Raw genomic sequence first — 26,500 nt, 5'->3', positions numbered from 1 at the left:
CTTTTAAGTTCTAACCTATTGAATTTTGGTGTCCAGTAGTTAGTGAAAATGACATAACTACTGTTTTTTCCCTTTATAGTCAGTTCATCAGTTACTTCCGCCCACTTACCGAGATGTCTGGCTGGAGTGGAGTGATGCGGAAAAGAGAAAGGAACAGTTAAATAAAATGGAGACCAATAAACCACGTGACCTTTTCATTGCCAGACTTCTGAATAAACTGAAGCAGCAGCAGCAACAGCAACAACAGCACTCTGAGAATACGAGAGAAACCTCTGAAGATCCTGAGGAATCTTGGGAAAATTTAGTTTCTGATGAGGATTTTTCTGCACTGTCCTTGGAATCAGAAAAGGCAGAAGATTTGGAGCCGGTTAGAAACCTCTTTAGAAAGTTGCAAAGCACACCTAAGTACCAGAGACTGCTAAAGGAACGGCAACAGTTACCCGTGTTCAAACACAGGAACTCAATTGTCGAAACTCTTAGAAGGCACCGGGCTGTGGTGGTGGCAGGTGAAACAGGGAGCGGCAAGAGTACTCAAGTGCCACATTTCCTGTTGGAGGACCTGCTTCTGAACGAGTGGCAAACAAGTAGATGCAGCATTGTCTGCACCCAGCCCCGGCGGGTCTCAGCGGTGAGCTTAGCCACAAGAGTGTGTGATGAACTGGGCTGTGAAAATGGACCTGGAGGAAAGGTGAGACACTGTCCAGCCTCACCTCAGAGAGCGCTGACCTCACTCAACCTGTGCCCTTGGGACCCAAATGGAGCCTGTGCCATATATGAGTTTTGACTGATGCTGTTTGTTCAGTAGCGTATCTCAGGTGTTTCTCATGTTTTCTTGGCTAGATGTGATATTCTGCCACTCTCCTGTATATGAAAAGGATTGTCAGTAATTATCATTAAAATTCTCACATAAAAGGAAAAATATATTCACTTTAATAATTGAGTATTCAAATATATTACATACTAAGTTGATCATTCAAAGAATATAAACACATGCAAGTATAACTGTAATATCAGACATCTCAAGTATTTGGAAATCTTTTCTGTGGGACGTATTCCTGAATGATTTTCATTAGTTCAGTGAACAGAAGGAAAAAACAATATAAAAGAAAATGCCAGACTATTTTCAAATCCTGTATATAAAAAAATAATAGAAAAAGTACTTAAATATCCACTGTCACACACTTTGCGATAAAAGTATACACAAAACTGGCCAAACCTTAACCGGAGTGACTGTAAAGTATAGGAATTAATAAAATTGCTTTAGAACCAAATGTAATGAATTCCCAGTTCATATAACTCAGCTTACTTTGAATTGTTCTTTATAAATATGATACTTAACATCTTTGTCTCTATCTTTAAGTTAGGTATCCCTTCATTAAAAAAAAATTTATTTGGCAATTTTTCTTGGTTTCTCTCATGAAATGTAAGAGGAAAAAGGACATAATTTCTGTCTTATAAGGAATTTACATTAAGGGCATGGCAGACGTGTTTACAAATATAACAAAGGAATGACTGAAGGAGACAGAAAGTAAATGTGATGGGAATAGAAGTGACTTCAGGATTCCCATCAGGCACCACTGGTTTTTAATGGTTGCAGCTTTTATGAGATCTTGATAGAAAAGTAGACCAAATTGTAGGAGCTTCTCTAAAATTCTCTTCCTCAGTACCTCAATATTTTGCTCCAAGATAATTTAATAAGAAATTGATTAAATCTATTAATATTTTCATAATAATGTTAATGGTACTCAAAGCAGGTGAACAGCTTTTTGTTTCAAAACTGAAAAAAGGTTTTTCTTGTTTAAAATTGCCGAAACTAATTGTATAGTTTTATATAATTGATGACCATAGGAAAGTAATAAATTGCACTAAACAGATTTACTTAGACTGCTCCATATAGTAGCAGGATCAGCACCTGTACTTTTTAAAGCTTGTTTCCTAGATCATTTGTGAGAATCTAATCTTGGCCTTGTGTTTTCCCTTCAGAATTCTTTGTGTGGATATCAGATCCGGATGGAGTCTCGAGTGAGTGAATCTACCAGGTTACTCTACTGTACAACAGGGGTTTTGCTAAGAAAACTTCAAGAAGATGGTCTCCTAACTAATGTGTCTCACGTTATTGTAGATGAGGTGAGTTGATTCTGTAGTCATGTTCAGAAAAAAATTCTAAACATTTTTGTATTAAAAAGATGTTACTTCTAAAACTAGCTAATATTTTTTTCATGCTTATTAAATGCCAGACACTTTACATATAATAATTATTTAATTTCCTCTACATATAATAATTAATTTCCTCTAACAAATGTGTCTCCTGTAAATTGATTTATTTAACAAATGCTGTATAACATTTGCTATATGCAAGGTGCTATTTTAAGGACTTCATATATACAACTTCAATTAGTCCTTCCAGCAATCCAGTGAAGTAGATATTATTATCCCTATTTTACAGTTGAGGCACACAGAGGTTAAATAGCTTGCTCAAATTCACACGGCCAATAAGCTCTACAGCTGGGGGTTCAAACCCAGGCAGTACATCTGCAGCCATCTCTTACCAGTCTGCTGCCTCTCAGCTACATTTGTTAAAGGATTTTCTCGGATTCTTATAAAAAGCAAGGAATCCTCATCAGTATGTCATTTTCTCTATAGATATACCCCTACTTGAATCAAATTTGAATGCACACTAAAATTGAATTATGCCAAAAGTTTCACATTAGAATTATTTAAAATGGTATACTAGCCTAGTATATGTTAAACTGACTTGCTTTGTACATAATTTTTTGAAAAAGAAATAAGATATACAGCATTTCTATTATTCAAAAAAAATTTTTTTCTATTTTCCCTGATGTAAAGTTTCTATGAATGTCTGTTAATTCACCAAGTTCAGAAGGCATTAGTGAAAGTTCAGTCATTCTTTGATTTTTAATTAATAGACTATACATAGATTATTGGGTTAGTTTCCTCATTTTGGTTAGTAAGTATTAGAAGTATAGGGAGATACAAAAATGAAAATAAAGATTATCTGTAGTCTCATCCAGAAAAAAAATTAATATTGACATTTGTGCATTTATATATGTGTATGTTTAGCATGTGTGATATTTATTTTATAATTCTTTCACATCATTAGATAGTCTACAAAAACGCTATTTTTTAATAGCTTTATAGAAGTATATAATTTGGATGTCCCATAATTTATTTAACCATTTTCCTGTTGTTGGACAAGTTTAGGGTAAGATGTTTTTAAATATAATAATTTTGGTAATAGATGAGTGATAGGAATTCATTTTTATCTAAGGAGTCTTTAATCTTCAGTGGGAGAAGGCGTTGTACTGTTATCACTAAGATGTCAAAAAGAAAGAGGATGTATGGCTGCTTGATTGAGCAGGCCCATTGGTAACTTGCTCCTGGCAGTGCTGGGTGGGGAATGGGGTGGTGTCACAGTTGCAGCTGTGCATGGCTAAGACCTAGATTTTATCAATATCCTCAAGAATCAACTTAAGTCAAAATGCTAATTTATCTATTTATAATGAGAAATTTTTACTGCTAGGTAAGATGAAATACTTATATCAGCCAGTCAGTAAGTTTTCTTGGAGCCCCAAATTATTAGAAAATTGATTGATAAATATATATCAGAATGAACCCTAATTTAAAAGTTAGACCAACTTCAGGGAGCTGTTCTTTGATGTTTTAGTATTAGCAGTCTGTAGGTGTGATTTACTGAATTGTGCTTCAGTGTGATAATGTCAACCTCTTGTTGAGAAGTACAGTAAGAGTAAGAAAAAACCCAGTGAAATTCATCATCATGTTAAATATAATGATGTAAGAGATGCTGGCATAGAGTTCATTACATTATTCAGGGCCTTCTTTATGAAGATGCTCAGGACAATACTTCTGGCTTTCTTATTAGGAATAGTTGTGCGATTTGTTTTAGTTTATGGTCAGTGTGTGAGTTAAGTAGCTTTTCCTCTGGCTGCTGGTATGTTTACAGCCAAACTTTTTGCCCACCTCTTCCAAGTGTACTTAATAAAGCATACATTTTTATTAGCTCTATTTTATGTTTTATCCTCATTTTTAATTTTCTTTTTAAAAAATGTCAGTATCTGTATAAATTACCATCTATTTGAGGAGGTTCCCCAGATCTGTTTCATCCATCAGGAAATCTTTCTTTCTTGAGCTTCAGATATAAATATCCTGGTCAAACTACCAAAGTAAAAACATCCAAGATTATTCCTTCTTCTTTCTCCCATATCCCCTAAATCCAATCACCTAGACTTTGTTGATTTTACTTTTCTCACATTCATTTACCTCTCCATATTCACTGGTATTGCCCTCATATAGGCTACCATTATCTCTTTTAATTAGTACAAAAGCCTCTAATAAAACTTCCTACTTTCTGTTTTGCTCTCTTCTACTACATTCTTCAATTATAGCTGGAGTTATCTTTTTTAAAACAAAATTCAGACCACATGATCCCCCTGCTTTGAAATATCTTACTCACTACCCTGACTCATTAGGATAAAGTCTCAACTCCTTAACACGGTTTACAAGACCTCATATGGGCAGATTACTGAGTACCTCGCCAGCTCTATCTCTTGCCCGTTCCTCATCCCATGCTCAAGGCATCATTTTTGTTTCTTCATTTCCTGAAATGTATAATTATCCCCCTGTCCACCATGATTTTGCACAAGTTGTGTCCCATGACTACTTTTTCTCCCTTTATCATATACTGTTCCTTTCTCCTCCTTTTTTAAAACTCATTTCATTTCTCAGCACAGATGGCAGATATCTCTTAGTAGCCTTCCTGACCACCTGAATTAGCTACCCCTTGCTGTACAGCAGAAACTAACACATTATAAATCAACTATACTCCAATAAAAAAAAAATAAATATAAAACAAAAAAAGAATATTAGACCCCTCCCCCCCAAAAAAAAATTAACTACCCTTCATATGTAATTTCAAACCATCCTCTACAGTATCCTCTTCCAAGGCTGTAAACTCTGAAATGAAAAGACTATCTTGGTCATTTTTTAATCCCCAGCATCTAGCACAATGCTTAGTACTGTTTGTAGTGAACACTTGACCGCTGTTGCCTCCCTTCCGAGCACATGAATGATCAAAACCGTTTTAATTTTTGTTATCTTGATGTATTCTATCTTTTGTATGCTGCCTTAATCTCATAAAATAAAATGGAGTAGAAATAACTCCAGTACAGGAAGTTGGAATATAGACTGGTACATCCAGCAGATACTGAGTTCTGACAATGTCCCATGTTTTTTTATGCTCTATAGCAGGTTTACAATGCTCGTCCCTAAAATGCATCTGTTGGAAGGGCATAAGAGCCTTTTTCTCAGACAGTTGATAGAGAACCTGTCAGATTCCTACTAATCAAATTCCCCTTTTTCTACATAGTAGATAAACCATCTGTCTTGTTGCAGTTTTGTGTCTGTTCAGTTGTGTATTAGTAGCAGTGCTTTAAGAGTTACACTAGCTTCTACGTGAAATTTGAGAGACACCCTAATCTTATCAGCTGCACACTTACAAACATCTCCTGAGGTAGAGTCCTACTATCATAGCTACTCTTGTTCATTATATGCTGATTTTTACTGACTTCAATTTTAGAGGGTGACTTTATTTTCAATTCTGAAGATCTGCCTTATTTGAAACATACAGCTTCTCTTTCTGTATGTACTGACTATATGTAAATATTGATTAACTTTTAGTAGATTTCAGTGTCTGATTGTTTTAGCCTATTACTTGACCTTATGATTTTTTTGTTCCCCTTATGCTAGGTTCATGAAAGAAGTGTCCAGTCAGACTTCCTACTAATTATCTTGAAGGAAATTTTACAGAAACGCTCTGATCTACATTTGATTCTAATGAGTGCCACTGTAGACAGTGAAAAGTTTTCTAGCTATTTCATACACTGCCCTATTCTGAGAATTTCAGGAAGAAATTATCCTGTTGAGGTAAGTTTTCTTTATAATGCATATGTAAACAGAAACTACATTCCCACCAGTGAGTGTCACCATAAGACAGGCCCTTAAGTGTGAGCCTAGAACGATTCCTAGGGTAGTGCAAGTCAAGAGAGGACCTGAAGGGCTTCCCTGGTGGCACAGTGGTTAGGAATCTGCCTGCCAATGCAGGGGACACGGGTTCGAGCCCTGGTCTGGGAAGATCCCACATGCCACGGAGCAACTGGGCCCGTGAGCCACAACTACTGAGCCTGCACGTCTGGAGCCTGTTCTCCGCAACAACAGAGGCCGCGATAGTGAGAGGCCCGCACATCGCGATGAAGAGTGGCCCCCGCTCGCCGCAACTAGAGAAAGCCCTCGCACAGAAACGAAGACCCAACACAGCAAAAATAAATAAATTTATTTAAAAAACAAAGAATCTGCCTGCCAATGCAGGGGACACGGGTTCGTGCCCTGGCCCGGGGAAGATCCCACGTACCACAGAGTGACTAAACCCATGCGCCACAACTACTGAGCCTATGCTCTAGAGCCTGCGAGCCACAACTGAGCCCACATGCCTCAACAACTGAAGCCCACGTGCCTAGAGCCCGTGCTCTGCAACAAGAGAAGCCATGACAATGAGAAGCCCGCGCACCGCAACGAAGAGTAGCCCCCACTCACCACAACTAGAGAAAGCCCGCACACAGCAACAAAGACCCAACACAGCCAAAATAAATAATAATAAATAAGTTAATTAATTTTAAAAAAAGAGAGAGAGAGAGAGGGAGGACCTGGAGATGGCCTTGGGAATCAGATGCCTGGTGCTGCCTTGACTGAGGGTGAGTGGGCTGGAAGGAGGATTCTGCTGATGAACGACATACCTCAGAGGTACACAGCGTAAAACACACTTCCATAGCAAAGGCATTACATCCAGATTGGGGGTAGCTGCCTAGCAATAAGGAACTCCTTTTTCACCCATCCCTCAAATTTAGGCTTGTCTTTGAAGCTTCCTTCTATTCTTAATGTTTGCCCTTTTGGTTCAGCTGATAAAGGCTGCTCTTTTAATTGGTTTTCACATGTAAAAACTATACACCATGATGTGCTTTGTCCTGAGACTACTAGGAATAGATCCATCTACATCAGCCAAGTTCTTCGCTACCAATAAATGCAGAAAAAAGCTTTTTTCGTAATATTCTAAATTAGCATTTGGTGACATTCAAAAGGTAACAATCCCTTGTTCTCTTTAAAATGATATTTACTGAAATGAATTTGAGTTCACTATTTATATGCCTTAATCTATGCAGGTTTTTCATCTTGAAGATATAATAGAAGAAACGGGCTTTGTCCTGGAGAAAGACTCAGAATATTGTCAGAAATTTCTGGAGGAGGAAGAAGAAATAACCGTTAATGTTACAAGCAAAGCAGGGGGAATAAAAAAGTATCAGGTAAAAATAAAACATTTTTGAAAGACATCTGATTGTGATATCCAGGGCACAAACTGCCATAAGAGTTTAAAAATATGGCTGACACAGTGCATTCAAATATAATCTGGTAGAAGAAGAACAGATATGATTATGAGCAAATTTTAAAGGTCATTTCTTTAAATCTTTGTTTCACTGACTCTAGTGTTTGGCTTACGATATTTACTTTATCTCAACACCTTAGATAGTCAGGATGGGGCAGGACCAAGATCTAGATCCTTGCCATTGGTTTTCCTAGCAGCCTCTGTCCTGACATGAGCCAACCTTAGCTCTATACTATCCAGGGCAAGCACGGATCATCACAGAGAGTTAATTTACTTTCAATGACATAATTTTAGAAATATCACAAAAGCTACATTATCCTGCATTTTGGCCAGTGGTACTATACACAGTATTTTCATTATATCCACAATATTTCATTCATCTAATGGAAGCACAAAGTAGAAGTTACTTTATCCTTTAGTTAAGCAGATAAACCAAGGAAGCAAAAACTAAAATCTTTCCCTGAAACTGCAGAGATAGAAATTAGAAACTAAAGAAAGACTTTAAAAAATTAAAAGTAGTATTTCAAAGGAGATGATTGGAATTCAGCAACCAAAATAGAATCTAGAAGGAATGAGGCAGGTGTAAATTACTTAATAAAGTTATTATTACCTCTCTTGGCCAGGCTGCTTTTCAGCTGCCACAGAACAATGCATCCATTGTTCTGTTTTTCTTCATTTCTTTTTTAATTTAGGGTTTACATGCCAAGATAAGAAGGTTTGCTATACTTAAGCGGGCTGTATGAAATGAAATTAATAGGAGAGATGAAATTTTATAATACTTTAATTCTGTTAAAAATTGTATTCTTGCTATATTTTAACAAAATAATAGTGACAATGAGAAAAATACAGATTTGAATGAATGCAAGTAGCTCCTTTTTTCCTTCTTTGTCTTATAAAAATACATAATATTTTTGTTCAGCTTTTTCTGATTGTGTTTCTTTTAGGAATACATCCCAGTTCAGAGTGGAACAAGTGATGATTTACATCCATTTTACCAAAAGTACAGCAACCGCACTCAGCATGCTATTCTCTACATGAATCCTCATAAAATCAACCTGGATCTCATTTTGGAACTTCTTACATATTTAGGTATGTATCTATTTCTAATGTGTCTCCATTTGTTTTGATAAAACTTTTCTAACTGGAGATGTTCTATTAATATCTTATACGCTGTTCCTTATTTTTGAATATTGTATCTTTTTAAAAATTTCAGACAGAAGTCCCCAGTTCAAAAATGTTGAAGGAGCAGTACTGATCTTTTTACCAGGCCTTGCTCATATTCAACAGTTGTATGATCTCTTATCAACTGACAGAAGATTTTTTTCAGAACGGTAACTACAAATCTTCATTATATTCCTGGTAGTTTTAAAACAGAAAAATGTTTCGCACATTAAAACTCTTGATCAGAACTTTCAAAGTCTTTTCACCTTTAGTGAAAATTGTCCATGGCAAAGCTCTTTATTTTCTTTTAACATTTCTATTATAGCATTTTACCTACTAAAATTTTTAGGTACTATTTCTACATTTATTTTATTTTCTCAATATGATTAAGCAGAGGGAATCCTGTGGTTAAGAGTAAGATGGTGACTCCCCTCCCCAGCACGCTGGATGGTGCAAAACCCTAACAGCAGTTTATCATCCATACATTTTTTTTTAAATATCTTTGAAGCACTTTTTTTTTCTTTTTAATAAATTTATTTATTTATTTATTTTTGGCTGCATTGGGTCTTCGTTGCTGCGTGTGGGCTTTCCTCTAGTTGCGGCGAGCAGGGGCTACTCTTCGGTGCGGTGTGCTGGCTTCTCGTTGCGGTGGCCTCTCTTGTTGCAGAGCACGGTCTCTAGGTGCACGGGCTTCAGTAGCTGTGGCTTGTGGACTCTAGAGCGCAGGCTCAGTAGTTGTGGCACACGGGCTTAGTTGCTCCAGGTTATGTGGGATCTTCCCGGACTAGGGCTCGAACCCGTGACCCCTGCACTGGCAGGTGGATTCTTAACCACTGTGCCACCAGGGAAGCCCATCCATACATATTGAATTGGCTTTTTACTATGCCTGTTTTGATACAGTTATTACCGCTGTTACGGTTATAACTTCAGCATCAGAATACATTTTTAAAATTCTTTAAACCCTACATTCCATATAATTCATTCATATTAAGTTTTTTCTCTTTGATGAGTATATATGGGGTTTCATTGTACCATTTTCAGAACTTCTGTGTGTGTTTAAAATTTTTCATAATAAAAAATTTAAAAATTGCTTTCTATTTGCAAATAAATTTTGTTATTCTTTGCAGTGTCTTCTAAAGAGAAACTCTTGCTAAGAACTGTGATTTTAACTTTCAGATATAAAGTGATAGCTCTGCATTCTATTCTTTCAACTCAAGATCAAGCTGCAGCATTCACACTTCCTCCTCAAGGAGTCAGGAAGGTAAAATTCAGTACAGCAAATTTATATGTGATCCAACTGAGAATATTTCATAAAAGTGTTATGACTTTTTATCATCAAAGACAGTTGTTAATATTAAGTGCCTTATAGTGCATGCAGACTCCAGATGCTCGGCAGCTTAACATAATCAAAAGTGAACCCAGTATTAAAATTCAATTTATATTAGGTGTTTATGTTTATATTATATGTTATTAATAACTTTAGGGGAGTGGTAGTTTAAAAATATGGCATGGATGTTGCTTATGAAAAGAAAAATTACTACTATTCCTTAAAGAAGATATCACAAAGGATGTTGGATATCAGGAGCTACTTGAATCCTGGAAGGATTCTTTTTTGTTCTCTTTGCTACTCATCCCTGATTATTTTTGCAATACAGAGACCATTAGGTTAGGAGACAATCTAAGTATTTTCATCGTCTCCTCTGTTCGGATGCTGAACGAAGAGATACTTGGCAAAGAGAGTTTCTCAGATTTTGACCCTCTCTTAGGCGGGGGGCAAAAAAGAGCACAATGTAGAAACTCTGGGGAACACAGAGCTCCCAGCAAGAGCCTGCACTCTAATGCAGGAGGCCTGGGTTCTTGTCCCTAAGCTGCTGCCATGTCTGTGACCTTTGGCAACCCACTCAGCTTCCTTTCTCATCTTTAAACAGGAGCTGGATTAAACTTACGGTTTTCTAACTGTGCTCTGAAAACTCCAGGGGTTCAGAGGCTGTGTGCTCTGATCTGTAACATTTGGCTTCCCTGTAACATTTTGTCTTAAGAAAAGGATTCCACCTCTAAAAACTTCGATCACCTAGGTCCCATCTAAATCTTAATAATCTGGGTTCTGTTTCCTAGGATAAATGAGTAAGAAAAGCAAGCATTCAGTATTGAGATAGAGTGATAATATATTGAATTTGACCTAGAATTTCCTAAATGTTTTACCTCCAAAGACTCAACAGAAAAAAAAAAAAAGAAGAAACAAACAAAAAAGCCACAAGAAGATTGCACTATTCAGCCATCACCGTTAAGAAATTTTGAGCTAGAAAGGGACTTAAGAAGTCATCTATTTTTCTGCCTTGTAATTTGCAGGTCAGGTAATTGGAGGCCAGAGAGGTAAAATGACTTGCCCAGGTCACAAAGCTAATAAGTAGCAGAGCCAGGGCAACAACCCACCAGTTCTTCTTACTGAAGAACTATTACTTTTTTATCTACTTAACTGTGAAGTTTCTGCTGAGCAGTCTCCATTCTCTGATCCAATTTCCCATTCCATGTATGTCATTTTTAAGATGACTGACTAGAATTAGGGGACTGGTATTTTTGTTGGAATAAGAATCTATAACTTTAATTAATAAGCTAAGGTGATAAAATTAATTAGAGCAAATTTAAATTACACAGTAATAGCAATTAGATTGTGAATTTTTGTAAATAAAATTGTAATTCATTTTTTAAAATTCATTGGTTAAACTATCCAAAGGAGTTTAAATGATGGCACATTGCTGAAAGTTGTTACCTAAATGTTTTGGCTTTTTATTTTCAGATTGTTTTAGCAACAAATATTGCAGAGACGGGTATCACTATTCCAGATGTTGTATTTGTAATTGATACCGGAAGAACGAAAGAAAATAAGTAAGTTTGGATTTTCCAAATCAAAACATTTTTAACCGAAAAGGGCTTGGGACTCTTGAATTCTTAGGAGACATCACAGAATCATTCCAATTTTAGTACATGTGCTGCTGAAGCAAGCATTAGATCACAGAACCATATCAGGAAAATCTCAAATGTCCTAATTCTGCCCAAAACAAAAAGTCTCAGAGAAACTGTAGGGAAGTTTAAAATGTCTGAGAATAAATGTTAAAATTCATGTCATCAGTTTTCCCATAAGTAATGTCAATGTATCGCTGCTTTTAGAAAAGTGCTGAGAAAATATTCAGAACATAAATTTTTATAAATTAGTTTATAAATTAATGTTTTACAAAAGCATTATTTATGGGATTACAAAAAAAAGAGCATGAGTTTTAGAATCAGAGTTGGATTATAAATCTATGATCTATAATCTTGAGCAAGTAATATGACCATCAGTTATAATCATCAGTTTCCTCATATGTAAATGGGAAAAATTAAAATTTCATAATTGAAAGTGCCTAGTACAGTAATTGGCACATAATAGATAACTTTAACTGAATCTTCAACAGAAAGATTATTACTTTATAAATGTTTTAATGTTTATATTTCACAAATAAGGGAGCCCACCTTAGTAGTCTATTGTAATCTATATACACTGTCCCTAATATTAGGAAACTTGAGCAATATTTGGAAGTGAGTATGACTATCCAGTACAAAATAAACTCTTGATTTTTTTAATTGTACCTGTAGAGGAGGTGTTTTCAGGGTTGAACTGTATCTTGTGAAAGGTGCGTTGAATTGTAATGTTCACAGTGGCATTTCTCAAACTCTCAGAATTCTTATTGCATAATTAAGAGGCACTCTAATCTTCAACTTAATTTTAGAGTCAAATATTTCCAGTTTTTTCAGATTTTGATTTCAGTCAATTATGTACATATTCTCTCCTAAAACATTTCTCTAGGTACCATGAAAGCAGTCAGATGAGTTCTTTGGTGGAGACGTTTGTCAGCAAAGCAAGTGCTCTGCAGCGCCAGGGGAGAGCTGGGCGCGTCAGAGGTGGCTTCTGTTTCCGAATGTACACGAGAGAAAGGTATGGCATAGCCCGGAAATTAAAAACACATAAACCAGTACAGTGTGGCATTTCTGATAGTATGTATTTAGTATTATTTTATTTTTCAGATTTGAAGGCTTTATGGACTATTCTGTTCCTGAAATCTTGCGTGTGCCTTTGGAGGAATTATGTCTTCATATTATGGTAATCCCAGAGGAACTTAGATGAATTTTTTGTTCTTCACCCCTTTCTGGGCAGGCGGGTGGGACGAAGACTTAAACTTATCTTACCTTCTGTTGCTCTAGATTTTCAAGTATTTTATTTACTCTTCTTTAATAAATGCCCCCTTCCCCCATCTTTTGTAAGTAAACCCACTGTGCTTTAAATCTGCCATAGGCACTCATAGTTTTTAGATGAAAATATAGATTCATAACCTAGACCAGTAGTTCTCAACGGGGGACGATATTGCTCACCAGGGAAAAACTGCAATGTCAAGCAACATTTTTGGTTGTCAGAACTGGGGGGAGAGGGAGACCATGCTATGGACATCTAGTGGGTCAAGGCCAGGGATGCTGCTAAACATTCTACAATGAACAGCACAGTCCCCTAAAACAGAATTATCTGGCCCCAAATAACAATAGAGCTGGACTTGAGAAATCCTAGCCTAGACCAAAGGCTTCCTACTCTGACAGATCTATAATATCCTTCAGTTCTCAGATTTTTGATTCTATAAGAATCAGAAATGAAGAAACTAAAAATATGGACTGGAAGATCTCATCCTCTTTGCTACTCCCTTAATAGACACAGACATTTATCCTCCTTGCTTAAAATTTTACTTAAATTTAGTTCCAGTTTGACCATCTCTTTGTTAATTCTTTCTGATCACATACTAATTTATCACTTTTTCAATCTGCAGAAATGCAATCTTGGTTCTCCTGAAGATTTCCTCTCCAAAGCTTTAGATCCTCCTCAACTTCAAGTAATCAGCAATGCAATGAATTTACTCCGAAAAATTGGAGCTTGTGAACTAAATGAGCCTAAACTGACTCCATTGGGCCAACACCTTGCAGCTTTGCCTGTGAATGTCAAAATTGGCAAGATGCTTATTTTTGGTGCCATTTTTGGCTGTCTTGATCCAGTGGTAAGACAAACAACACTGCTGCTTCTTCACTGTAAATATCATTTTGGCTGGGGACGTATTAAGTTTAGAAACAAATTTTAACTTTTATTTTTTTTAACTAAACAGAATGTCTGTACTAACATTAAAACCAGGAAATCTAAATGCTTAATGAGAATTTTTAAATATTTAACTTTTTATATTTATATACAAGAAAATCATCCATTTACTAAGTGTATTGTAGGTACTATTTTGTAAAAGGGTTTTGGCTTGTCTAGACTTTTGCTATCAAACATACCACCTGAAATATTTTTACTTAATTACAGTAAGTGATTCTTAGAGCGTTTTGAACTCCACACATAAGTAGAATCAAAACTTCCTTTTTTCTGAGTTACCTCTGAGCTGGCAATTACCAGCGATTCTGTTTTCTCAAATTATCTCAGAATTAACAAACTTTGTGACTCTGAATCTCTTGGCTCATACGCCTGCTCTGCCATTCCAACTTTCCAGCTATATCAAGTTGTGGCCTTTTCTGGGACTACAAATCAAGGCTGTTTGAAAATGATATGGAGAGAGTATGACTTACTCTAGTCTCTTTTTTTCTAGTATCAGATATAGATACTCACCAGAATTGTGTTGAGTCCAAGAAATATCCTCTGCCATGACAGTTGATCTGAAAAGCTGCAACAACAACAACAAATGGGTTGTTATGTAGTCCAGATTATGTAAGAAGTATTTAAAGAGCATTGCAGACAATGGAAATTCAGGCTAGGAGTCAAGATCCCTGAGCTGTGGTTAAGGGATTTCTTTTAACTGTGTGACAGACTATAAATCACACAAATATTCATTTTTTTAAATCTCTGATTCTGGTGGTATTACTTCCCTACCCACAAAGATGGTGTAAAAGTAAAGTGATAAATGTTTAAAATTCCATAAAATGAAACTAAAAGTAACTAATTAAAATGAAAATATGTAGCTATTATAGAACACGATAAATTGAAAAGAAGAAACGTGCAACTTGAAAGTGCAATTGTTTTATGATTTGCTTTCTATTTCAAATCAGCTTTCAATATATACCTCTTTAATGACAAATTTTTTGGTTATTTATGGATAGGCAACACTAGCTGCAGTTATGACAGAGAAGTCTCCTTTTACCACACCAATTGGTCGAAAAGATGAAGCAGATCTTGCAAAATCAGCTTTGGCTATGGCAGACTCAGACCATCTGACGATCTACAATGCATATCTGGGGTAAAGAAATAATCTGGGTTTTGTCAGTAGGTCAAACCTGAGGGTATTTACTTTTTAAAAAAAATTATTTTTGACTTTTATTAAAAAGATACATTTAAGATTTAAATTTATTTTTAGTGACTGCATCTGTCAAGTTGAATTATTTTAAAGATTCACATTTTTATAATCCTAAAATTTACGAATGTACTCTGTATTATTATGTGTATATTACCTTGTACTTGAAGTTATGAATTTACTGTTATACATGAACAAAAAATATCTGTATTGTAATTGAAATTCTTACATACAATTGGCTAGCTCCTAAAACTTCCTCTTTTGATATGATTATAATGTAATTAAAGCTTTGGTTAGTACATCTGAAAAAGAGTTTGGAAGCATATTAAAATTTGGTCATTTTACTTATGTAGATGGAAGAAAGCACGGCAAGAAGGAGGCTATCGTTCTGAAATAGCATACTGCCGGAGGAACTTTCTTAATAGAACATCACTGTTAACCCTAGAGGTAAGTCTTAATGCAGCTATCTTAATTCAGGGTCATATAGTCAAGAGGATTAATTTGGAAAAAGAAATGCCTAGGATAGTGCTTGACACATAGTAAGGGTTTAATAAACATTTGCTGAATTAATAAATTTGTGATTTTTTGTTTTGTTTATCCCAGCAGTTAACCTGTATTACACAGTGATTCAAAATAGTATGTAACGATCATAATATATTCAGGAAATGATCAAAGATGCAACATGATTTCATAGAAATAACACTAGCTTGGGAATTAGGATAGTTGTCTATTCAGCAGCTCAGCTTGGGGAAGGTTAATTAAGTCTCAGTTTTTCATTTTAAAAAATAGAATTGAATTGGGGATGTTCTATAGTTTTTCTTAACTCTGATAATCAGCTGTTATTTTTAATTATTATGGAAATTTTCAAACATACAAAATAGTATAGGGAACTCCTGGGTACTCATTTCCCACTTCCGTAATTATCAACACGTGCTCAACCTTGTTTTACTTATACTCCCGTTAATCCACTGTCTGCCCTCTAGATTATTCTGAAGCAAATCCCAGGCGTCAGATTGTTATATGTCTCTGAAGTATAGGACTATTTTTTTCTTTAACATTACCATGCCTTAAAAAATAATTCCTTAATATCATCAACTATACAGTATTTAAATATCCCTGATATCTCATAAATGTTTCTTTACAGCTAGTTCAAATCATGATCCACACAAGGTCCACACATTGATTGATATGTCTCAAGTTTAGTACATTTAAAGGGAAATGGTGTTTAGTGCAGACATGCTATAAAAGTATTCATAACCTCTCACACAATTCCCATAACCTCTCACATAATTCCCCTATTCTATGCTCATATTTTAAAAGGTTAAAAAATATTTTTATTCCCATATAATTTGACCAATTTTTGTGTGTGTAATTTAAAATAACTGCTGAACCTAGTACCTAAGCATCTATTAGGTGCTTAGTCAATATTTTTGAACTAATGAATAAAAACGAGATTATTAGATTAGCCTAACAGTGTACTTCTATAATGTCAGATATGCAGTAGACTTGAAGAATGCAAGAAAAAATAAATAAAAATAAAATAACTGCTGAGATGACAGCAGGGACTTTGCTAAGTGGAATAAACTTTGTCCTTCTTGAAGCAGAAAACGGGATAAATTGAAAAAACAGATGCCTCTGGGCCAGCTAACTGGGGTTCAAGATATGGAGAGCTAATCAACACTCCTTTATCTCGACTCCACTTCCTCCCAACCTCCAAGTTGCCTCCCACCCCCTTCCTTCTATGAGCCTTTTCTTCACCTCCCCTGGGCTGCAAGGTTTTCAATCTCTTTACCAGCTTTGTGGTGTGGCAGCAACTGTCTGTTTGGTCTTTCCTCTCCTGGACTTAAAGTCCCTTAAGTCCCAAACCAGAAGCCTAAAGTAAATCGTAAATGTACACTTCACCTTTTAATCACTTGTATCCTGTTTACTTTAAAATGCTCATCCTCCCTGTAGTATTTCAGTTGATTGGCACTGCTAGAGGTAGAGAAAGATTTTAGGCAACAAGTTTAGATTGTTGCCATTAATAAACTTCGTCAGAGTTCTTTAGGAAATTAAGATGTTTCCCAGAGACAAATGAAGAAGGTTCTTGCAGTCTAGGATCAGAGTCCTCTGTAATTCTTCCTTACTGTTCTCTATGTGACCATCCTTATTGAGTAAAAATCTTGAAAGGAGAGCTACTGTGGAAGTAAATAGACTGAATGAAAATGCGTTCAGGTACATTTTTATTGCTCTCACATTTTAGACATTCTTATTTTATGACATCTAAAGTCTTGGGAAGATAATCTATACAAAATCAGTTGATGTTACGGAATCAGATGACTCCATTTAATCCTTGACTTTCCAGTATCTTCCTCCCTAATGTAATTTGGGCTGTAGTTAACTAAAAATTTGGCATACTGTTAATCTTGTTTTAATTGATGTATGGTTGATTTACAACATAATATTCATTTCAGGTATACAGCATAGTGATTCGGTATTTTTATAGTTTATACTCCATTAAAGGTTATTACACAATAATGGCTATAACTCCCTGTGATGTACAATATATCCTAGTTGCTTGTCTGTTTTATACATACTAGTGTATATCTCTTAATTCCACATCCCTATCTTGCCCCTCCCCCTTTCCCTTCCTCCACTGGTAATCACTTGTTTGTTCTCTGTATCTGTGAGTCTCTTTCTGTTTTGCTGTATACATTTGTTTATTTTAGATTCCACAAGTAAGTGATATCATACAATATCTGTCTTTCTCTGTCTGCCTTATTTCACTAAGCATAATACTCTTTAGATCCATCCACACTGCTGCAAATGGCAGGATTTCATTTTTATTTTTACTAAAATGTTTTTTTGAATTTTATTTTTTTTAATACAGCAGGTTCTTATTAGTCATCTATTGTATACATATTAGTGTATATATGTCAACCCCAACCTCCCAGTCCATTCTATGCCACCTCCACTTTCCCCCATTGGTGTCCATTCTTTTGTTCTCTACATCTGTGTCTCTATTTCTGCCTTGCAAACCGGTTCATCTGTACCATTTTTCTAGATTCCACATATATGTGTTAATATGATATTTGTTTTTCTGACTTACTTCACTCTGTATGACAGTCTCTGAGTCCCTCCACGTCTCTACAAATGACCCAATTTCGTTCCTTTTTATGGCTGAGTAATATTCCATTGGGTATATGTACCACATCTTCTTTATCCATTCGTCTGTCGATAGGCATTTAGGTTGCTTCCATGACCTGGCTGTTGTAAATAGTGCTGCAATGAACATTGGGGTGCATGTGTCTTTCTGAATTACAGTTTTCTCCAGATACATGCCCAGTAGTGGGATTGCTGGGTCATATGATAATTCTATTTTTAGTTTTTTAAGGAACCTCCATACTGTTCTCCATAGTAGCTGTATCAATTTACATTCCCACCAACAGTGCAAGAGGGTTCCCTTTTCTCCACACCCTCTCCAGCATTTGTTGTTTGTAGATTTTCTGATGATGGCCATTCTGACCGGTATGAGGTGATACCTCATTATAGTTTTGATTTGCATTTCTCTAATAATTAGTGATGTTGAGCAGCTTTTCATGTGCCTCTTGGCCATCTGTATGTCTTCTTTGGAGAAATGTCCGTTTAGGTCTTCTGCCCATTTTTTGATTGGGTTGTTTGTTTTTTTAATATTGAGCTGCGTGAGCTGTTTATATATTTTGGAGGTTAATCCTTTGTCCGTTGATTCGTTGGCAAATATTTTCTCCCATTTTGAGGGTTGTCTTTTCGTCTTTCGTCTAAAATTTTACTATAATATTAGATATTTATGGAACTTGAGGAATAGTAATATATTAAGACATTTCTTCACAAGTATTGGCTGGTGCTAAACTTGAAAATAAACTGATATATTAATAAAATGCATAATCTGAACAGTTGGCTAAACTAACAAGATATTATTTATACAAAGACTAATGCACAAAAATATATACTTTTTAAACAAATAAATTTATTTATTTATTTTTGGTTGCATTGGGTCTTCGTTGCTGTGCGCAGGCTTTCTCTAGTTGCCGTGAGCGGGGGCCCCTCTTCGTTGTGGTGTGTGGGCTTCTCATTGCGGTGGCCTCTCTTGTTGTGGAGCACAGGCTCTAGGAGCGTGGGCTTCAGTAGTTGTGGCATGCAGGCTCAGTATTTGTGGCTCGCAGCTCTAGAGCACAGGCTCAGTAGTTGTGGCGCATGGGCTTCATTGCTCTGCGGCATGTGGGATCTTCCCGGACCAGGGCTCGAACCTGTGTCTCCTGCATTGGCAGGTGGATTCTTAACCACTGTGCCACCAGGGAAGCCCAAGATATATACTTTATGCTGCTGGCTTTACTTAGTAATATGATGGACTAGGAAAATATTTAACAAATATTAATATTTATAATAAGGCTAAAAATGAAAAATTTTAGCATGCCAAATTTCCACAAAGGCTGTTTTTAATTGAGGTATAGTTGATTTACAGTATTAATAAGTTTCAGGTGTATCACAGTGATTCACAAATTTTAAAGATTATGGTTCATTTATAGTTATTATAAAATATTGGGTGTATTCCATGTGCTGGCAATATATCCTTGTAACTTACTTATTTTATACATAGTAGTTTGTACCTGTTAGTCCCCTATCCCTATCTTGCCCCTCCCTCCTTCCCTCTCCCCACTGGTAACCACTAGTTTGTTCTCTATGTCTGTGAGTCTGTTTCTTTTGTGTTATATTCACTAGTTTTATTTTTTAGATTCCACGTATAAGTGATAACACACAGTATTTGTCTTTCTCTGTCTGACATATTTCACTAAGCATAATGCCCTCCAGGTCCATCCAAGTTGTAGCAAATGGCAAAAATTCATTCTTTTTTTATGGTTAAGTAATATTCCATTGTATATACATACATCATCTTCTTTATCCATTTGTCTATTGATGGACATTTGGGTTTTTTCCATATCTTGGCTATTTTAGATGGTGCTGCTATGAACATTGCAGTTCATGTATCTTTTCGAGTTAGTGTTTTTGTTTTTTCCGGATATATGCCCAGGAGTGAGATTGCTGGATCATGTCGTAATTCTGTTTTTAGCTTTTTGGCATCCTGTCAATTTTGATAGGAAACAGTAATATAAAATACAAGGTTGGTTGGCACCTTCTCTATTTTAATCATGATCTTGTCTCTTTTCAACAAACCAATCCAGGATGTAAAGCAGGAGTTAATAAAGTTGGTTAAGGCAGCAGGATTTTTATCATCTACAACTTCCAGTGGCTTGGAAGGAAACAGAGCCTCACAGACCCTTTCCTTCCAAGAAATTGCCCTTCTTAAAGCTGTACTTACTGCTGGACTGTATGACAATGTGGGGAAGATAATCTATACAAAATCAGTTGATGTTACAGAAAAATTGGCTTGCATTGTGGAGACAGCCCAAGGCAAAGCACAAGTACATCCATCCTCAGTAAATCGAGATTTGCAAACTTATGGATGGCTTTTATACCAGGAGAAGGTAAAGTACTCATTCTTAAATTCCAATATTCAGGGCATTATTCTAGAAATCAGTTATAAGAAATTAGGATGCCCAGCAGATATCGTATTTGGTTCTTAAATTGAGCTATTCATGTTTGTTTATATTCGAAATCAAGACGTACATGGTTTCTCAACAAAAACATGTAACATGTCTTTTTTCCACATTTCCAAATAAGGGAGATATGGGATGGGTAGAACTATATATGATGTGGCAACAGTTTGAGTCACAGTGCAACCTAAGATAATTTAATAGCAAATATTTGTAGATTACAATTAAAACAGTCAGCCTTTTGAATCATAGCTCATTAAATAAAGATCCATAATTTCAAGCATTGGCTTGAATAACTCCCAGCATATCATCAAACTTAAATGTGTAAAACGTGACAAATTCCTGACTAATGGCCATTGCTGAACCTTGCTTTAGAAACCAGACACTCTGAAACTTAATCATAATTTTATTGTTGCATTAATTATTCAACAGCATTAGCATAAAATTGCTTGTTCATAGTCTCATTTATGTTCAAGGTATATAATTCAGCCTTACAATTAATGTTTAAAATCCTTTTAATAGTATAAATGCACAGGTGGTGACTCTGATTATTATAAAATTGACAAATTATGCACATAAGAGAATGTAGACATGTAGCTTTATAAAACCTGACTTAAAATATATAGTAGCAAATTATAGAAAAATGCTTACATGAAACAGATAAATGAATTTTTTATATTTTTAGGCTGTAAAGTGTTTTTTTCCTCTCTGTTTTTATGCAGATACGGTATGCCCGAGTATATTTGAGGGAAACTACCCTAATAACCCCTTTTCCAGTTTTACTTTTTGGTGGTGACATAGAAGTTCAACACCGGGAACGTCTTCTCTCTGTTGATGGCTGGATCTATTTTCAGGTACATGCTACAACTGATCTTACTGATTATATTAAAATTTCTACTTCCAGTACCACTGAGGTAGTTTTTTTAAAAATTTTATTGGAGTTTGCGTAACTTCTTCCAATAATTTGACTTAAAATAGAAGACTTACTTATTTTATCTTGCCTATATGGTTTTAAATCTGTTTAATTTGAAAATCAAATTATATTGCTATTACAGATTCCATTTATTGTCAGTAATAATTATAATTTGCCATGTGTTGTATACTTCAGTAGTTAACTTTACATGGATTATCCCTAATTTAATACCCTAACAGTCTTGTTAGATAATTTCTATAGTTTCTTTCTATAGACAAGGCACTTAAGCTCAGTGAGAAGTTAAATAACTTACCTAGGTTACATGGATTGTTAATGGTAGAGCAAGGTTTAAACCTAGAACTATCTGATCCTCAAACTCATGCTCCTTCCGCTATATTGTGCCACCTATAAAGAGACACAGATTCATAGCTTAAATGCATATTGTCACATTCTTCATTCTTCTCTGGAAAAATTAGACCAACCAGTGCTACCGGCAATAAGTCTATTTCTCTGTAACTCATCAACATTGACCAGTTTAAGCAAATCTGATACATTCTGCTGATATACCATGATAGCTGTTTGTCTAAGACTGAAGATGTAAATTTAAAAGGCAACTTAAAAAATAGGTGCAGTTCTCACAAAGAGGCTGAGGTGGTAGTAGAGTTCTATAACTGGATTCTGGTGATGGTTGCACAACTCTATAAATTAACTAAAAATCATTGGATTGTATACAATGAGTAAATTTTTTATAATCTGTAAATTATACCTCAATAAAGCTTTTTTAAAAAATTCCATTTTAAAAACTGTAGTAAGAGAAGAAAACAAACAATTGAAATAATGGTTGCTTTATTTTGGAAAGAGATATCAAATTTATGGGTACTTAATAAGGAAATTGAAGTTTATGTATCTTAGCTACAGGAAGTGATTTATTTATATTTTTCCCATAACGTTTTATATTAAAGTCAAGATGTGCTAAAGCATATTGTAAGGTATACATGCTTAATTTGATTTTACTTAAACACATTCCCACTCCCTGGGATTAACATTGTTCAATTTGTTATCTCCTCTCAATAGGCACCTGTTAAGATAGCTGTCATTTTCAAGCAGCTAAGAATTCTCATTGATTCTGTTTTAAGAAAAAAGCTTGAAAATCCTAAGATGTCCCTTGAAAGTAAGTGTTTGATTATAATGTAGGTAGAAAACAGTATACTTTTAAACACTGGCATACACTATAGCTCACTGAGGCTTAAATTCCATGTGATTAAAAATTACTTTAATAAAATTTATTTTATGCTGAATTCCATCAGACACAGACAGTTCTTCATTATTCACAATCTAGTTATTCTCTTAAGATTCTTCTGGTTTACTCCTTCCTCTTCTATGCTTCACTTCTAAACTTCTGGTCATTTCACAGAAAAAGGATGATAAAACTGAGCATTTGTAATTTTGCTACTAGTTTACATACTAGTAAACCAGTGATAGTTATTATAAAAAATAAGAAAGAGGGACTTTCTCTGAGGTTCCCAGCATGTTTTCTCTACCATTCTCACAAATGCAGAGCTGTTAGTCTGTATAAAATATGTACATTATCCTTCAACAGAAATCTGCAGTGGACACCTGAGTTGCCACTTAGTCTGGTATAGTGTTTCCCAAACCTGCCAAATAATCAGAATTATCCTGGCAGTTGTTAAAAGTACAAAGTCCAAAGACCTACTCCAGGCATACTGAATCTCCTCTGTGGGAGAGGCCGATGGCCATGTTATTATTTTGTAATCTCTTTTAATCTGTAACACTTCCCCTCTACTACCCTCCCCATTTTAAAATTTTTAATAAACTAGGTTATTTTTCTGGTAGAATTTCTGACATTTAGGATTTGGGTGGTTGCATCTTCATGCTTTGATTTAATGTGTTTCTCTGTCTCTCTTTTTTTTTTTTTTTTAATAAATTTATTTTATTTATTTGAATTTGGCTGCATTGGGTCTTCGTTGCTGCGTGTGGGCTTTCTCTAGTTGCGGCGAATGGGGGGTACTCGTCTTTGCGGTGCACGGGCTTCTCATTGCGGTGGCTTCTCTTGTTGGGGAGCACGGGCTCTAGGCGGGCGGGCTTCAGTAGTTGTGGCGCGTGGGCTTCAGTAGTTGTGGCTCGTGGGCTTTAGAGCGCAGGCTCAGTAGTTGTGGTGCATGGGCTTAGTTGCTCCGCAGCATGTGAGATCTTCCCGGACCAGGGCTCGAACCCGTGTCCCCTGCATTGGCAGGCGGATTCTTAACCACTACACCACCAGGGAAGTCCCTCTGTTTCTTATATTTCCTGTAAACTGGTAGTTATATCTAGAGAGTTGATTAGAATCAGATTTTCAGGAAAAGAATATTTTTTGGTTGGTGCTATATTCCTCTCATTGCATCACATCAGTTTGGTTTTCCTGCTTTTAATGATGTTAAGAATTGATTTATTTGTTCAATGTGATTATATTTAACAAGTATCCCAGTTAATTCTCATAGTTAGGCAAGGTGGGGAGCTACTGGTCTAGTGCTACTACCCTGAAGCCTCACATTCTATGTTTATTTGCATAACTGAAGGTGAATGAATAAGCGCTAAACTGTATTAGTTTTCCTATACTGCTGGAAACTTAGATCAGGTCTTGACATATTAAGAGATGTGAGCTCTTTTCTTGAGGAACTTTGTGCACTACAACTCAGCCTTAGAAAAAATTATATTATATAAAGGACAGGTTGAACCTCAACTTTTAAATTAAGAAAAATGAATTTTAAAATGATTTCACTGTTTCTCTTTGCCATAAAAGAGAAAGCAGAACTTGCCCTCTGATGAAGCATATATTTTTGACTTAGGGGGGAGGATAAAGTACATTAGTGTCCTCTTTCTGGACTTTATAGTAAGAAAAGTTGGGATATAACACCAAGCTGTTGAAAAAGAAATAACCGAAGTTACTCTTGTACTTTCTTTTACTCTACTCTTCCTCAGACTAAAAATCATGGTTCTTTCTAGACCTGCCGTGTTCCCCTTGCAGCAGGTGACCTTTCTTTTCCTTTTCCTTTTTTTAAATGCCACTATAGCCTCTGGGAACCAGAGTGTCAGGCCATGGGCCCCGTTATCAGAATTCTCCATTGCAATCATTGAAACATAGACCATTCTCTTACTGAAGTATCTAATAAGATACAGAATTTCAGTCTTGGAGCCCTGATAATTACAATTATCCAGAGAGTAGTTAGGAAGTCACAATATCAGACCAACTGTTTAAAAGTGGAAGCAGCTGTTAAAACCTCTAGCAAATAATGTAGCCTCTATTGGTCTATTCATCAGATTAATTGGTGTTTGATTCCTTTGTTGTGTGGAGAGGTCTGTCACTTTGCCATTGACACCTCTCCAAGAGCACTTCCCAGTTAAATTTCTTTGTTTCCTTTGGACTAAACATGGAGAAATGGATAAAGAGTTCCTTATTCCTTGCCGATACTGTTGGAATCCTGACACGTTCTGAAGTATATGGAAGAGTCAAAAAGCCTTTAGTATATTTGAGCCAGGTGAAAAAGTTAGGAAACTTCTGTCTTAAAAGAATTTTTAAGGAAATAATTCCTTATAGAGGACCAACAGTTATATCACATCATCTCTTCAGGCCTTTGCCTACTTTTTATCAAAGTAGGTGTAATACAACTATAATGATAATTAAAATAATATTTGTAGGGCAACAAATTATATTAGAGAGGCATCTCTAGTTTTACAGTAAATATTGCTGTTAATTCTGTATTCTAATTTAAAAGAATCTTTTAATGAAGTATATCTGTGGTTTACATGTGTATATATTGGAAAATTAGTCAGTGATGAATTTATTCATGGGAGTTTTTTCTCCTTCCATCCAGATGACAAGATTCTACAGATCATTACCGAATTGATAAAAACAGAATAATAATTGAAACTGAAATTCATGGTCAACTGCTTTAAAAATTAAGATGAAGACAAAGTCATGAAATTATGTGAAAATGGACCATCCCATTAAGTATTTCAGTACTTAAAATGTTGGTACTAGCCATAAGGTAAAGGTGGCAGAAAAAAGCACATACTTTAAACGTGTAATTTTCTAATTTCTTTTTAATGATGATTATTCTCAATGTATTTGCCACTACATTTACAATAAATTCTTTGGTATCATCCATGTTGTATACATCATTATGTGCCTTATGGGCAAGGTCTGTGTCTATAGTATCTATAACTTTGTGTTGTGATTCTCTTTGTACCCACCTCATCCTTTCTATCAGTCCTTGATGTCTAGAGAGTTTAGACCTTCTTGACCCAGAGGAGGAAATGAGCTCCAAAACCAGTTGTAATTGAATTTCCACAAAAAGGAACAACTTCACTTACTTAATATTTGATACTCAAAGTCAAAACCTAATAAGGTATACACTATTAATAGATGCCACCTATATCAGTAACATTCACTAAGTACAAAGACATAGTACTGGAGGATAGGCAGCTATAGCTAATGCTACTGTCAACTCAGGGATGAGTAGCTTGCACCATTTTCCTCAATCATAAGCTTTGATATCACTGCTCTTGAACCCTTTTTCTACCCATAATTGGATTGATAAGGTCGGTAACTTTGAGATAGTAAAACATGCTTAGAAATTTTTCAGTGGTTTCATTTGTTTCACTTACTGAGTATCTTTGAAACTCCATCTTGATTATGTAGAGGAATTTTCCGTCAAGATTGTTAAGGAACTTAAAGTATATTTTTGTGTAAACCAAAGGCAGAAATTGTATCTGAGGGACAAAAGATTAGAATTGAGTAGGAACGGAGTCTAATTGCTTGACTCTCATAGTAGGCATTCAGTGAATATAGTTGACCCTTGAACAACACAGGAGTACCAACCCTCCATGCAGCTGAAAATCTGCCTGTAACTTTTGACTCCCCCAAAACTTAACTACTAACAGCCTACTGTTGGCCAGAAGTCTTACTGATAAACAGCCGATTAACATACATTTTGTATGTATTTGTATATCTAACATACATTTTATACAT

At 35.6% G+C, this 26,500-nt stretch overlaps 1 protein-coding gene across 1 annotated transcript in view; it reads left to right on the top strand.

Annotated features, from left to right (window-relative positions):
* The window catches only part of DHX29 (DExH-box helicase 29), a 47,079-nt gene extending 21,445 nt beyond the window's left edge, over positions 1 to 25,634 (top strand). Inside the window, exons 11-27 of the mRNA XM_059916380.1 lie at positions 80 to 688; positions 1,984 to 2,127; positions 5,785 to 5,961; positions 7,251 to 7,391; positions 8,416 to 8,560; positions 8,685 to 8,802; positions 9,809 to 9,893; positions 11,430 to 11,518; positions 12,477 to 12,605; positions 12,695 to 12,770; positions 13,483 to 13,707; positions 14,798 to 14,934; positions 15,342 to 15,435; positions 20,187 to 20,489; positions 21,281 to 21,412; positions 22,546 to 22,642; positions 25,344 to 25,634. Of these exons, the coding sequence (XP_059772363.1) occupies positions 80 to 688; positions 1,984 to 2,127; positions 5,785 to 5,961; positions 7,251 to 7,391; positions 8,416 to 8,560; positions 8,685 to 8,802; positions 9,809 to 9,893; positions 11,430 to 11,518; positions 12,477 to 12,605; positions 12,695 to 12,770; positions 13,483 to 13,707; positions 14,798 to 14,934; positions 15,342 to 15,435; positions 20,187 to 20,489; positions 21,281 to 21,412; positions 22,546 to 22,642; positions 25,344 to 25,390 (2,748 nt within the window). The 3' untranslated portion in view covers positions 25,391 to 25,634. The remainder of the gene's footprint in view (positions 1 to 79; positions 689 to 1,983; positions 2,128 to 5,784; positions 5,962 to 7,250; positions 7,392 to 8,415; positions 8,561 to 8,684; positions 8,803 to 9,808; positions 9,894 to 11,429; positions 11,519 to 12,476; positions 12,606 to 12,694; positions 12,771 to 13,482; positions 13,708 to 14,797; positions 14,935 to 15,341; positions 15,436 to 20,186; positions 20,490 to 21,280; positions 21,413 to 22,545; positions 22,643 to 25,343) is intronic.
* The last annotated feature ends 866 nt before the right edge of the window (positions 25,635 to 26,500 follow it).

Source organism: Balaenoptera ricei, chromosome 3 (assembly GCF_028023285.1).
Source record: "Balaenoptera ricei isolate mBalRic1 chromosome 3, mBalRic1.hap2, whole genome shotgun sequence".
In the NCBI taxonomy this organism is placed as follows: Eukaryota; Metazoa; Chordata; class Mammalia; order Artiodactyla; family Balaenopteridae; genus Balaenoptera; species Balaenoptera ricei.
The sequence above is the reverse complement of the archived record's forward strand: the minus strand, read 5'-3'. Positions and strand labels throughout refer to the sequence as shown.